General features: G+C 35.5%; 1 protein-coding gene across 1 annotated transcript; it reads left to right on the top strand.

The window, feature by feature from the left end:
- Nucleotides 1-1,104: 1,104 nt before the first annotated feature.
- LOC116135952 lies at nucleotides 1,105-1,816 on the top strand (the record flags this gene model as incomplete). Its single annotated transcript, XM_031421658.1, has 1 exon — nucleotides 1,105-1,816. A coding segment is annotated over one exon (540 nt), but the record flags the coding sequence as incomplete, so codon positions are not given.
- Nucleotides 1,817-15,318: the final 13,502 nt, after the last annotated feature.

Genomic DNA, 15,318 nt, shown 5'->3' with positions numbered 1-15,318 from the left:
TTAGATACATCTGTGGAATTGAATATAAATTTTGATTGAGTTAAAAAAAATTATTCTCGTTATTGATGTGAGAAAATTGTATCAATAAAGTTATTTTTTAATTTAAGAATTTAGAGAGAACCAAAAAAAAAAAAAAAAGATTTTTTGCGTCCTTATTTCTGGGAACACTTTTGCATTTGACAATTTGCTGCCGACCACTTTCTAGACCCAATTCAATTCAAGTTTTGATTCTTTACAACTCAAAGCTCTACAAGTCCCAAGAGTATATGTGAGGAGTGAAGACATAGACTTATTGTATGATGAAATCAGAATTTCATTTAAATTAGTATTTATATTCAATACTAATTTAAAACCAGACTTATTTACGGATATTAATCGACTTTTTATATATAAAAATAGATAAATATTACGTGAAGAAATATTGAACAGCTTGGGAGGCAGTTAAGTTTTGGCATCTTCACTTTAACTTTCATTGGATAATGATGAAATCGATGTCATGTTGATATTAATATGGGATTAATAAAGATGAATTAATCAAAACATATATATAAATTTAAGTAAAAAATTTAAATTAATGGAAGGATGCATATGTCCATTAATGATATGGACATGAATGGGACATACTAACTCAAACCTTAAGTTAATGGTTAGTCCTCCTTTACTACGTATCTTTACACTTACATATTGACTACTCAAATATGGTAAACGGCTTAAACCTCTAATTCCAAATTCTACCATTAACAACACTTAAATACTTATTTTACAGTCGGATATATCAGCATATATATGATGTTAATATTCAAATTCAATAATTCAAAAGCATCTTGTTCCTTCGTGGTTGCTCGCTCCTAACAAAGCCAAAGACTTGTAAGCAGGGACTTGCCGGATTTGGTCAACACGCACCAACCTTCTTATATTATAACAAGGACATATTACTTTTCCTTTTCCCTTCTCAAACATATGTGTATATATAGATTGACTTCAATATATAATTTATTACGTTAAAAAAAAAAAATATGTTAAGATAATGGACTCAGTCAGAATTAAGTTTCTATTTGAACATCTTGGAAGGCAATATAGTTTTGGCATCCTTAACTTTCATTGCTCAAGAAATTGTATACCAATGTCGTCTCACCCTTCTTTGAGTACTGGGAGGGCTGGTTTAAATATTTCCGGTATGAAGAAGGCAGGGACTCGCCAAGTGATGCCCGGAATGTGCTCCTGATTGTTGTCACTCTGATTGCTGCAGTGACTTTTCAAGCAGGAGTCAACCCTCCTGGTGGTGTTTGGCAAGATGATAATAATGGACATGTTCCCGGCAGGGCTATTTATGCTGCTCAAAATGAAGCCTACTATGTTTTCTTGATTTCTAACACCGTGGCTCTTTCTACATCCATACTTGTTATTGTTTCGCTCACATATAGGTTTCCTTTTCATTTCGAGATATGGGTTGCCACTGGTGCAATGATAGTAACTTATGGATCTGCTCTTTTTGCTGTTACGCCTATTGAATCTGTCAGATTTCGATACATCTTGCTTGCGGCTGCTGTGCCTTTCGTAGTTCGGTGTTTGATCCAGATGTATAACAAGTATACAAGTAACAAGACATCCAATGGTATTCAGGATGAGCTTCAATGTTCTTAGCCAATTATGTTTATATTCAGGATGCAAATCAATATCCTCAGCCAATTTGTTTATGTAATCTGACATGGAAGTCTGTGTATCAGATAATTAAAGTATTATATGTTGTGATTGCTGAATTAAGTTGTTCCTTCTAATTGTTGATGAACATTTAACATTAGTCCAATTTTGGATACAGAAGATTTCTTTTGTCCAGATATGAAGAGGGATTATTGATTAGGTATACACGTTTTGGCACAAAGAATTTCCAAATACGCAATGGACTTGTAATCAACTTATTTAACAGTCAAACAAAAGAAAGTCCGACACAGGTTAGGAAGGCAGGTCGAACTAGGGGATAAACGGAACCCTTAGCCCAGACTAAACTAGGGGCGTATTGACCCAAATGAATTCGGGCTTTCTAGATTGGAGAGTAACCCTTGTGCCCAAACAGCAACAAGAGGTTCATCCTCGGCCTAAATTTGAGGTTCCTTAATGTCATGCTCCAACATATTGTTGCTGTGCCACTGTGCAGCACTTAAATACTTGATATACAGCAGTTAAATAAGACTTGAAACGGCAGAATGTGAGTGTGTAATATAGCCATCAAAAATCGAAATGTTTGACAGAATACTATTCAGGCAGCAACAGAACTTTCAATTTATGAGCCCTTCCCTCACCAAAAATTGAGCATTCCAACAATAGTAGCTGCCTCCTCATCTTGCTTGCAGCTGCCGACTGTTACTGCGTAATAACATCAATAATGTCTAACCCTTTTTCATTGTTAGATTGTCGGTTACATTTACAGATAGCACATTCATTTCTCAAGTAACCTGCTCGGATATCAGTAGTTGTCGTTCGGCGCCGCTAGATGTTGAAATTTTTTTGACCCGTGACACTAACCCAGTTTATGTCGACCAGTTGCAGCTGCCTAAGTTAAGCACCTTAACTTTTGGTATTCTGACAAAAGAGGAGAAATTTTGTTTCTTTTTATTCTCAATTTGGTATATATGAATATGGTCATACTAGTGACTTCATAAATAAAACTTTAAATAAAAGCAAAACCAAAATTAAATAAAATGGCATAACCAGAAGTGTTTTGTGTGTTCTAAATGCTGCAAGTGCCTGGATGATAGGATTAAATGGTCAATATGGCAATTATAAGACTGTTGGAACTGGAACTCCTAGCCATTTTTTTCCATATCACAAGTTGGGGTAAGTGGTAGCATGCCATCTTTCCCTTTCTGTATTTCGAAAGTCTAAACTTCCTATCTGTAATTGCACATGTTCCATGTCCCCTTTTGAAGAATCTGTACAACTGTCAAAAGGAACAAATTGTTAAATATTCACAACAAAATACTAATCCCTGTACATTGTTCTTTTGTCACCACTCATTTTCTTTCCCTATTTGCCACCTCTGATTTCTCAAACTTTTAGTGGCTCTTCAAAAAGTTCAGAGAATCCTAACATGGATAAGAACAAGTATCACTTAAGGCCAGAGGAAAAAAAAAAAAGAGTATCAAGCAATAAATTAAGGAACTAATTACATAATAGACTTCGATTGCCAGACTGTAAAGAAGAATCTTCCATCTGTACATACCAATATTATGAAATCCAAAACCCAGAAAAAGTAAACAAATACAAGACATAGAGACAGTTTATAAATGGGAAAGAGTAAACAGAGTCTCTTATCTCTACATGCATCTAACTACACTTTTAACAGTTTACAACAAAGCTTAAACAGCTAGTTGGCTGTGGGTGTGAGGTTCATCTTCATTGAAACACAAGTGGAGTTTTAGAAATCTTCCAATGTTTAAAGATGATTCTGCTATATTTAGAGATGGTTGAGGTTGTTGCATCATCTCTCTCGAAGATTGAACAGTAACTGTAAAATTGTAAAAAAGAAGAAAAAGACTGAAAAAAAAAAAACAAAAGTTGGCCGGATTCTCACCCAGCTAGGTGCGATCTTATAACATGTCAAGTGTAACCCTAGATGTGTATTCTCGATAACTTATGATTCAAAAATATTGTATATTTCTAACTAAAAAATTGTCGGAAAAAAATAGCAAGTACTCCCATATTACAACATCGCATTTTCAGATTTTTCCCTCAATAAATTTTTACAATTAATCAAGCTTCAACACATGTTTTCAACTCAAAATTCTACATCACCTTCAAATTTCTAAATCCCCAGTTCCAACAGTATATGTGAGGAGTGAAGACTTAGACTTATTCTTTGATGAAACTCTAATTAAAATCAGAATTCATTAACCACTCAACAATAGTCAGCCAATGGCTAAAACCTCTGGTTCCAAGTTGACGATTAATAATAGTAAACTTTATTTATAGTTGGATAAGACGTTAATATACAATAGAAAATATAATATTGTCTCAAACATCTTGTTCCTGCATGGTTCCTACTTCCTTGTTCTCAGTTTCTCCTAGTCCTCGCATGTAGCATCATTAAACTCGAGATTCCAACATCGTCGCTGTGTGGGGCATCATTAAAAGGAATTCCAAGTCGTCGCAACGAAGCATCATTAAACTCGATGATTCCAAGTCGTCGAAATGTGGGGCACATTTAACACGTTAGATTCACAGTAAACATTTTAATGTTCATTATATACTCTTAACCCGTCTCTGATGCCCTCACTCCTGGTAAAACCAAAATAGAAGGCAGTTCTGTCTCTTTCTTTCAGATTGGAAATGGATGGAAGATTGTTTGAGGCAGTCGAACTGGCGACGTTAGTTTATTGCACCAATTACTTCTTGAAAATCCTTTGATTCTTGCTGATTGTCAGCTCTTGTCCCCACGAGAACCTGTTACACATTGCTACCAAGGCCGACAAACTGGCTTTTGTGCAACAATTACTTAACCAGAGCCAGATTTCGTAAGACAATTAAACCAAGATGGGTTTCGGCCATGGACATTGCTTCCGCAATTGGGTACTTGAAATAGTGAAAGAGATCACAACTGTCTCGTGATGTTTGCCGTCTCAGGGAAGAGAAGAGAAGAACATGTCTTCATTATGCTGCATAAATGAAGGGTTGAGATTATTGATGAATTACTTACCACTTGTGGTGAGTGTGTTAAAGAGGACATCTCTCGGTCAAACTGCTCTTCATCTAGCTTTAAATACTATAAGCTTGATGCCTTTAAACACTTGGTCAAATGGCTGGAAGGGTTGGTTTGGAAGTGTTGAAAAATGGCTTTTAGCAAAATCCCATGGGGTAGAAATGATAATGGAGAAAGGTTTAGGAGTTATACATAATAGGCCAAGAAAAGGTTGTTTGTCCCACATTGAAAAGGAATGAAAAGTGGGAAACTTTGGAGCCTATAATAAGGACCTAAATCAATGTAATTGTATCCTAAGTTGTAATTCCATTATACTTCTTTTGTTTATGGTTCTTTCTTAAGGACCCTTTAGTTTGCAAGTTTTGTTGTATCTCCCCTGTGTTTGGGTATTTGTTGTATTGCCAAAATTTGTAATATTGTTTGGGAGATAGTGGAGTTTTTTTTGCAGCGCCAAGGAAGTAGGTTTAATACCGAACCTCGTTAATTCCTGGTATTCTTATTTTGCATTTAATTTTGGCAATTTATTATTCTTTACCACTTGTATTATTATATTCAATAAGCTAGCGTTAGAGTTTATATTTCCGTTGCATAACAATTGGTATCAGGCCTAGGTTAGGACAGTGAGTAGCTATTTGTATGGTTATATGCATGTTAGGAAAATTCTGTCAAAAGACGATAAAAGTCTAAAAGAGACTGGATTTTAAGTGGGACCATTTGTGACCCCTCCATTTTCCTGGGAATTTTCCTGGTGCTATTTAATCATTTCAGCACTTACTACTACCTAGGGCTATTGTTAATTTGGTGGGTAGCTATTGAATATAATAATTTGTGGAGCTTGGTTATTGGGAATTTTTGTACCAAGCCAATTGAGTAAGGCATAATGGCATCACCGTCCGAGGATTCATCGTTCGAGGCAGCACCGTTTGCGCGGCACCACCATCCGCACCAGTAAAGATGATAACGGTTTCAAGCAAAAATTGATGTTGAAAAATTTGAGGCCAAAAAATTTTGGCTTGTGGCAGAGTGAGGTAATGGATAGCTGTATCAGCAAGATCTAGATTCGTTCTGGAGGAGAAAAAAACAAAGATGTCTATGAGAAAGACTGGGTGAGGTTGAACGTAAAAGCGTGTGGGATGATTCGCTCATGTCTTTGTAGAGAGCAGAAATATCCATTCATGAAAGACGTCTGCAAATAAGTTATGGAAGGCGCTGGAAAACAAATACATGAAGAAAAGTAATGAGAATCGGCTTATTTGATGAAAAGACTGTTGTTTCAGTTGAGACAGGTACAAATATCAGTAGCCATATTGATACATTAACAGATTAATTGCGATTTGTTAATTTGGATGAAACATTCAAAGATGAGCATAAGGCTATGTTGTTAATTGGATCTCTTCCAGATGAGTTAGACATCTTAGTATTACGCTTCTTATGGGAAAAAAAATTGTCTTTGAAGAAGTTTGTCTGCTCTGTCCAATCATGAAATTCGAAAGAAGGATCAGAAGAGGAATAGAGATGAGTCAGCAGAAGCTCTTGTAGCAAGAGGGCGAAGTAAAATCAGAGTCGTAAGAAGGAGAGAAGGGGAAGATCTCGTTCAAAGGGAAAACTCAATAGGGATCAATGTGCCTTTTGTCGTGAGAAGGGCATTGGAAGAAAGATTGTCCGAAGTTGCAAAAGAAAGAGGGCAAAGCTACTTCTGATGCATACGTGTTGAGCGTGAAGAGGATGAGTCTGATTTCTGTCTAGTTAGCTTACCATCCACCTCTGGATCAAATGAGTGGATTATGGATTCAGGTTGTACCTATCATATGTGTCCCACAAGGGTGGTTCTTTAATTTTGAGAACTTGATGGTGGAGTTGTTTATATGGGCAATGATGATGCTTGGAAAACAACTGGGATAGGTTCAATTCGGTTGAGAATCATGATGGCTCAACTAGAACTCTGACAGATGTCGGTATGTACCGAAGTTGAAAAAGAATCTCATCTCTTGGGAGCTGGAATCTAAAGGTTCACAGTGAATATTCGAGATGGAATTCTAAAAGTTTCTTCAGGCGTCTGTGGGAATGAAAGGCACGAGAGAGAAACAACTTGTATTACTATAATGGTAGTACAGTTATTGAAACGACAGCTGCAGTCGTGCAGAGGATGCAGATTCAGAAATGCTCAAGCTGTGGCATATGCGTTTAGGGCAGCAGGTGAAAAAAGCCTTACTTAGTTTGGTGAATCAAGGCTTATTGAAAGGTGCACAGACCTGTAAGTGGACCTCTGTGAGCATTGTGTTCTGGGAAAACAAACAAGAGTGAAATTCGGCACCGCAATCCATAATACTAAGGTATTTTGGATATGTTCATTCTGATGTGTGGGGACTACCAAAACAACATCTTTGGGAGGTATGCACTATTTGTCACTTTTGTAGATAATTTTCCAGAAGAGTTTGGGTGTATGTGATAAAAACTAAAGATAACGTACTTGGTGTTCTTAAATGAAAAAATGATTGAGACTCAGACTGGCAGAAAGATCAAGCAGCTACGTACAGATAATGGTGGGGAGTATCGTGATACGTGTTTTTGAAAGTTTGCCAAGATGAAGGAATAGTACGTCACTTTACAGTAAGAATACACCACAGCAGAATGGGGTGGCAGAACGCATGAATCGAACTATATTGGAGAAAGTTCGATGTTGTTGTCCAATTCTGGGTTGGGCAAAGAGTTTTGGGCTGAGGCAGTAGTTATATATGCTGTCATATCATCAATCGTTACCATCAACTGCAATTGAAGGCAAGACGCGATTGAGGGTGATCTGGAAAACCTGTTTGATTATGACTCTTTAAATATTTTGGTTCCATTGTATTATCATGTGAAGAGGTCTAAGTTAGATCCTAGAGCAAAGAAAGCAGTATTTATGGGGATTACCTCAGGTGTGAAAGGATACCGTCTTTGGTGTCCAAGTTCGAAGAAAATACTGTTTAGTAGGAATGTGACATTTGAGAGTCTTCTATGTTAGAACAGAAAACAGGAAGCCAGATTAAGGTTTTCAGTACTCCGCAACAAGGTGGAGCATACTCAGCAGCAGGTGGAGTTTGAAACAACATCATTAGCCCAGCTGGAAATGAGACTCCTATGATAGAGGAGTCATTGGAGATAAAGAAGAGGATTCTTCCAAGAACTCAACAAGAATCCATTGCTGTTAATAGGCCAAGACAAGAAATTCGCAAACCTGCTCGTTTTGCTGATACGGTGGCCTATGCACTCCCAATTGAAGATGGTGAAGTTCTTCCACTTATATGAAGTAGCTAGAGTTCCGAAATGGTAAGTGGAGGAAAGCCATGAAAAGAGAGATGCAGTCTCTCATAAGAATGAAACTGGGAGGTTGTTCAATTACCAAAGAATAAGAAGGCAATTGGATGCAAATGGGTATATGCAGAAGAAAGAAGGATTTCCGAATTTGAAAGACATCCGATACAAGGCAAGGTTGGTGGCGAAAGGCTACGCTCAGAAGGAAGGAATAGATTTCAATGAGGTATTTTCTCCAGTTGTAAAGCATTCCATTAGAATTTTGTTGGCTTGGTGGTCAGATGAATCTTGAACTTGTCAACTTGATGTGAAAACCGCGTTTCTACACGGTGATTTGGAAGAGGAAATCTATATGACTCAGCCAGAAGGATTTAGGAGTATTGGGAAGGAAGATTGGGTTTGTAAACTGAAAAGATCGCTTTATGGTTTGAAACAATCTCCAAGGCAGTGGTACAAGCGATTTGATAGGTTTTTGATGGGTCAGGAGTACACAAGAAGCAAATTTGACAACTGTGTTGTATTCAAAGGCTACAAGGTGATACTCTCATTTATCTACTCTTATATGTTGATGATATGTGATTGTTCAAAGAATGTAGAAGAAATTGAGAAGTTAAAGGCTCAACTAAATCAAGAATTGAGATGAAGGATTTAGGGGAAGCCAAGAAGATTCTCGGTAGGAGATAATTAGAGATAGAGGAAATGGCAAGGTTTGTTTGACACAAAAGCAGTATCTAAAGAAGGTCTACAACGTTTTGGCCTAACTGAAGTACAAAACCTGTAAGTACTCCACTTGCTCCTCATATAAAGCTTAGTGCGTCATTATCTCCAAGTACGCATGAAGAACGAGAGTATATGTCAAAAGTTCCGTATTCAAATGCGGTTGGTAGCTTGATGTATTCAATGGTGTGTACTAGGCCCGACATTTCACATGCAGTTGGAATTGTGAGTAGGTATATGCATGACGGTAAAGGACATTGGCAAGTTGTGAAGTGGATTTTACGGTATATTATAGGTACTGTAAACATTGGTTTGGTTTTTGAGCGGGATGAAAATCTTAGTCCATTTGCTGTTGGCTATGTTGATTCTGATTATGCTGGTGATTGGACAAGCGTCGGTCAACTACTGGATATGTATTTACTCTTGCTAGAGCTCCAGTAAGTTGGAAATCTTTTTGCAGTCTACAGTTGCTTTGTCTACTACAGAGGCAGAATACATGGCAGTTACAAAGGCTATGAAGGAAGCTATTTGTACAAGGGCTATTGGATGAATTGAAATTAGTCAGAAGAAGATCACTATCATTCTGACAGTCAGAGTGCTATTCACTTAGCAAAGAATCCAGTATTCCACTTTCGCACCAAGCATATAGATGTTCGTTACCACTTTGTGCGGGAAAATTTTCTGAAGGAAGAATCTTATAGAGAAGTTGGGACTGTGAGAATCCTGCAGATGTCTTAACAAAAGTAGTGACAATGATCAAGTTCAATCACTGTTTGAACTTGATCAACATCCTGCGAGCTTGATTGTGCTTTTTGGCACATTTGGAGGTGTTGCAAATTTGACAGAAGAATACAAAACTTTGAAGGTTTGCTAATTCGCCAAGGTGGAGATTTGTGAAAAATGGCTTTTAGCAAAATCACATGGGGTAGAAATGATAATGGAGAAAGGTTTAGGGACTTATATGTAATAGGCCAAGAAAAGGTTGTTTGTCCACATTGAAAAGGAATGAAAAGTGGGAAACTTTTGGGGCCTATATATAAGGACCTAAATCAATGTTAATTGTATCCCAAGTTGTAATTCCATTATACTTCTTTTGTTTAGGGTTCTTTCTTTAAGGACCCTTTAGTTTGCAAGTTTTGTTGTATCTCCCATTTGTTTTGGGTATTTGTTGTATTGCCCAAAAGTTTGTAATATTGTTTGGAGATAGTGGAGTTTTCTTTTGCAGCGCCCGAGGACGTAGGTTTTAATACCGAACCTCGTTAATTCCTGGTATTCTTTATTTTTGCATTTAATTTTGGCAATTTATTTATGCTTTACCACTTGTATTATTATATTCAATAAGCTAGCGTTAGAGTTTATGTTTCCGTTGCATAACAGGAAGAGCTTGTGAATATGGTTGATAAAGATGGAAACACAATCTTGCACCTCGCCATATCTAGAAAACACCTTGAGGCAAGTTCAGCTCCACCTTAATCTAATTCACTACCAGGCTCTTTCATTTATTTATTTTCTGACTGTTGTATTCTTGATCTTCATTTCTACTGATTCGGTAAACCTTCGCAACTTCTCATAAAGGGTAAAAAGCATTCATGTTTCCTATGCAAAAGACTAATATGCTTGATTTAAATTAATGATATGTAGAGTTAAAAATGAAATTGAGTTATTTGGTTGTGACTACCAAATAAAATATACATGCAAGAATGCTTCATGGTGTGGCCTCTTTGTTGTGTTCAATTTGAAATTTAATCGTAAGTTATTTGATATGACACCTTCCGAGTGCCTTCAGGGATTTATTTTGGTTGTCCTCCAGTCACTCTCTTTACTCTTTCGATCTGTTTCCAAAACAAAATATTTACAGCAGTACTTCTGTAGAAAAGTTTTTTTTCAGACCCAACTTGAAGCCGTTTTGATTTTCCACGTGTCAATAACTGCATCGCCGCTAGGAGAGTCAGAGCTACAGCTTTTGATTGGCATTCAGTGATGATTGAGACAAATAAGTTTTGTTTTCATGTTCTGTTTTGTAATCCCTCTGTGCAGCGTCGGTATCTGAATTTTTTTCTGTGCTGTTAATATTGGGTCTGTCTTTTTCCAAGGGAAATTATGATTTTGTTTTGTTTGACCACATAAAGATATTTCCATCATGTAGAGTGTAGAGCTTCTGCTTAGCAGCAGCAATATCAGCAGCATACTGGAACTGAACGTCAGGAACTCGGGGGGTTTCACAGCAATGGATTTGTTAGATAATACACCCATGGACAATCCAAATGATGTTCGACCAAAGGAAATCCTCCAATTTGCGGGAGCCCTTGGTACAGAAACTCCTCATAACACTCTGATAAACAATCCAAACCCTTCTACAGGAGTTTCAAAAGACTAGATTAAGTATTTTCAATTTCAAATGGAAAGGGACTCACCAAGTGATACTCGCAATACACTATTAGTCGTAGCCGCACCGATTGCAACTGTGACTTTCCAAGCAGGGATAAATCCACCAAGTAGATTTATTCTGGATACGCTCGCAGCCAATCCCACCAATACTGCGAACTCTGCTGCAGCCAATCCCATCAAGACTGCGAATTCTGGTCCTCCTACGTCTTTTTATCGGCTTATTCCAGCAGTTACCTCCGGTTTGGCTGTTGTTTCTAGGAGTTCAGGCTCTCTAGTTACATCGAATTGGTTTTTATTTTGGAATTCATTAGGTCTTAGCTGCATCACTCAACGTCATAATTTATCTGACAAGCAGATTCCCTTTCCAGAGGGAGCTTCAAATTGCTTTTTTCTCAATGATGTTTGCTTATGGATGTGCAGTACATTATGTTAAACCTGCAGGTGCCATTAAGTATGTCGTACTAGGAATTGCCTTTCTTCTACCATTTTTATTTCGATGGCCTCCACGATTGGTCAGAAAATTTTGGAAGTGGCTGAAAGACAATTAAACTCATAAAGCTCCCCGTTTAAGCATTTGAATCTGGCGATTTACATGCTTTTATATAAAAATGTATAGTGATTATATTGATATTGGAACCTTTTCGTGTTCCATTGCATGTTAAAATTGATATGTATGTAATTTCAGGCATATGTATGTTAGAGCTGTGCTGGCCTTCTGAGTCAATTAGACACCATCACTAAACTATAAATGCACAATTCTTGCTTATGCATCGGAATAGAATGACAGACTACATCTAAATTAATAATAATAAGATTAAAACTTGTAATGAAGAAATTTACTCTTAAAGGCTAAACCATGTCAAAACAGACCCTTGACTCTAATATATCTTCTGCCAGATCTTCCTCTTCCACCGTTACTTGAATAAATGTATTGTTTTGGGAGGGACAAGAATAGAGTTGTGTGATGTTACTCTCCTTTTTCAATTGTTTTTGGAAGGGACAGGATTCGAGTGTTGTTTCCACAAAATCGGAATTTCGCCTTTTGAGATAAAGAAATTCAAACAACAAAAGTACAAGAGAAGCCATTAAAGTTCAAAGTAGTCGATGTACTAATGGATTATAAAAGGATTGATAAGATTGAGAATACAAAATAAACGAATTTATAGGTTTAGAATCCATATCCTAACCCAATTCCACTTAAGTCTCAAATCTCAATTCTTTGGGGGAAAAAAATGTTAAACATCTTGGAAGACAGTTAAGTTTTGGCATCCATGTTGTTAATATTTCGGTCTTCGTCAACAAAATGAGTAAGCGAGAAACCTCTATAAATTATGTGCTTTCAAACCATTCAAAATAGAATGCAACCAAGAAAGCTAAGATAAAAACACATTTTCAAAAATTAAAAATATTAAAATACAACTCAAAAATTAAACATTGCTCTAAATAACTTGAATAACTTAGAAGAATCCAAATCCTAATAAAAATATGATTCTGCTTCTAATAAAACAATGAAAATTAAATATCCTAATAGAATAAGAGTTAGTGATATTTTCCCACCAAAAGTTTGCCTTAATTATTTTCCACCCGTAAACTTTGAAAAAAAATATTTTCCCACCCATCGTTAAATTCATACGATAGTTTTAGCCGTAAAAAATCCTTTTTATCAGTTATATATTATAGGGGTAATGTTTCCTGCACTCCCAAATTACAAAAACAAAACAATTACCTTCACTAACTTGAAAATTAGTCATTTAAACCCCTTATCTTTAATTTCTATAATTACAAAATAATATTTCATTAAAATTGTATATATTTTATGAACTTATATAAAAATATAATTCCCAAAAAAAAAAAAATGTGAAATTGTAAAAAAGAAGAAAAATAAGAAAAATTTGAAAAGAAAAAGTTGGCCAAATTCTCACCATTCTTTATTACATTTCTAGCGTAACCCTAGTTGTGTATTTCTGTCGAATAACTTATTATTCAAAATATTGTTATTTGATAACTAAAACCACTTTTTAAACTTTATCTATTAATTCTTTTAAAAACCAAAAGTATATTTATAACTAAAAATTGTCGAAAAAACAAAAATAGGCAGGCTATTAGTACTCCCCAAATTACAAACATCGCAATTTCAGAATTTTCTCCTCAATAAATTTTTTGATGAAGACTTAGACTTATTCTTTGATGAAACTCTATATTAAAATCAGAATTTCATTTAACTATTCAACAATAGTCAGCCAATGGCTAAAACCTCTGGTTCCAAGTTGTAAGATTAAAAATAGTAAACTTAATTTTATAGTTGGATATGACGTTAATATAATATTGTCTCAAAACATCTTGTTCTTGCGTGGTTCCTGCTTGCAATGGCTATCCACATTCATAAAATTTGATGAAAATGATAATAGTCAACCAATTCCTTGTTGCCTCCGGTTTGGCTGTTGTTTGTGGGAGTTCAGGCTTTCTAGTTGCACTGAATTTGTTTTTATTTTGGAATACATTAGGCCTTGCTGCATCACTCAGCATTATAATTTATCTGACAAGCAGATTCCCTTTCCTGAGAGAGCTTCAAATTGCTATTTTCTCAATTATGTTTGCTTATGGATGTGCAGTACATTATATTAAACCTGCGGGTGCCATTATTATGTCGTACTTGGAATTGCCCTTCTTCTACTAGTTTTATCTCGATGGCTTCCACCATCGGTAGAAAAATTGTGGAAGTGGCTGGAATACAAGAGGGGGTAGAAAAATTCCGAAGTGGCTGAAAAGACAATTAAACTCATCAAGAGAAATAGTTACATTCTTTTATACAAGATGTTGTTATTATATTATAGAATTCATTCATCAAGTTGGAATTTTTCAGGATCCCACATCTACTAAAAATTGTATGGCTGAGCTCCATCTGATGGGTTCATAACAATTGCGTAACTATCCGAAAAGAATGAAAAACAAAAACAAAGACTAGACTATGTCGACATAGACCTTGGCTCTTAAAATAATGGTGTCTTGTCACTACTCACTGGCAATTTGTGCATGTCGCCTTTTTAAAAAATATTAGAATAAGAGATGTCTGCATATTTTCTCTTCCTTGCTGGCTTATCATCAATGATTTTCTGGGTACGTTGAAAGTTCAGTACTGTAGTCCATTGATGACTTATTTTTCTTTCTTAGTCTAGACATATACGCCATTAAACTCATCAAGAGAAATAATTATATGCTTTTATACAAGGTGTTGTTATTATATTATAGAATTCATTATTTCATTCAACAAGTTGGAATACATCCATTAAACATGAGATCAGTAGGTGGTTTATTAACCCTTGAGCTCTCTTCCTTACAAGTCAATTTTAAAAGTGAGCTCTACCTAAAAGAAAGACTATACCTAATTCACAAATAATTAAGACTGAAATTTGATTTGCAACTTGTAATGAAGAACTTGACTCTTTAAGGCTAGACTATGTCTACATAGACCTTGTCGCCCTAAATAACTTGGAAAAATCCAAATCCTAATAAAAATATAATTCTAATTTAATAAAGCAATGAAAATTAAATATCCTAATAAAAATAATAATTCTTATTCTAATAAAACATGGGACTATTATTGAGTGGTGAAGTTTTATTTCTGTACACAATTTTCAACTCAAAATTGTGAATCAGCTTCAAGTCCCATGAGGAGTGAAGACTTAGACTTATTGTTTGATGAAACTCTATATTAAATAATAATTTAAATGCAGACTTATTTTAGTTAATGGTTCGCAGAGTGCAGGTAACGCAACCACCACGCAATAATGTCACTGTCACCAGTAATAGCCAGTCGACTGCTAAAATCTCTGGTTCCAAGTTGTACGATTAAAATAGTAAACTTAATTTTATAGTTGAAATAGTGGATTCGACAGAATTCAAAGTCTCAATTTGAACTATAATTGCTTGTATCTTACGAAATATTTGATACCTACGTACCATAGAATATATTTTAAATATTTTGATACATTAATATATATTCTATGATACGATATATATTTATTTATATTTTTAAAAAAATTGATATAAATTAATACGATTTTATTAATTTGGGTCAAAGATCCAAAAAAAATTTTAAATCAAATCTAGGTCACCCAACTCGATTCACTAAAACTAGTCCAAATTTACTCGTTTTACATAAAGAAAGTGAAAAAGAAGATGTATTGTCTATTTTGTATGATAATAATAACACAAATAAGGTT

This window comes from Pistacia vera, unplaced genomic scaffold (assembly GCF_008641045.1).
Source record: "Pistacia vera cultivar Batoury unplaced genomic scaffold, PisVer_v2 Contig306, whole genome shotgun sequence".
NCBI classification, from domain to species: Eukaryota; Viridiplantae; Streptophyta; class Magnoliopsida; order Sapindales; family Anacardiaceae; genus Pistacia; species Pistacia vera.
Note: the sequence above shows the minus strand (reverse complement) of the source record. Positions and strands in the feature narration are given on the sequence as shown.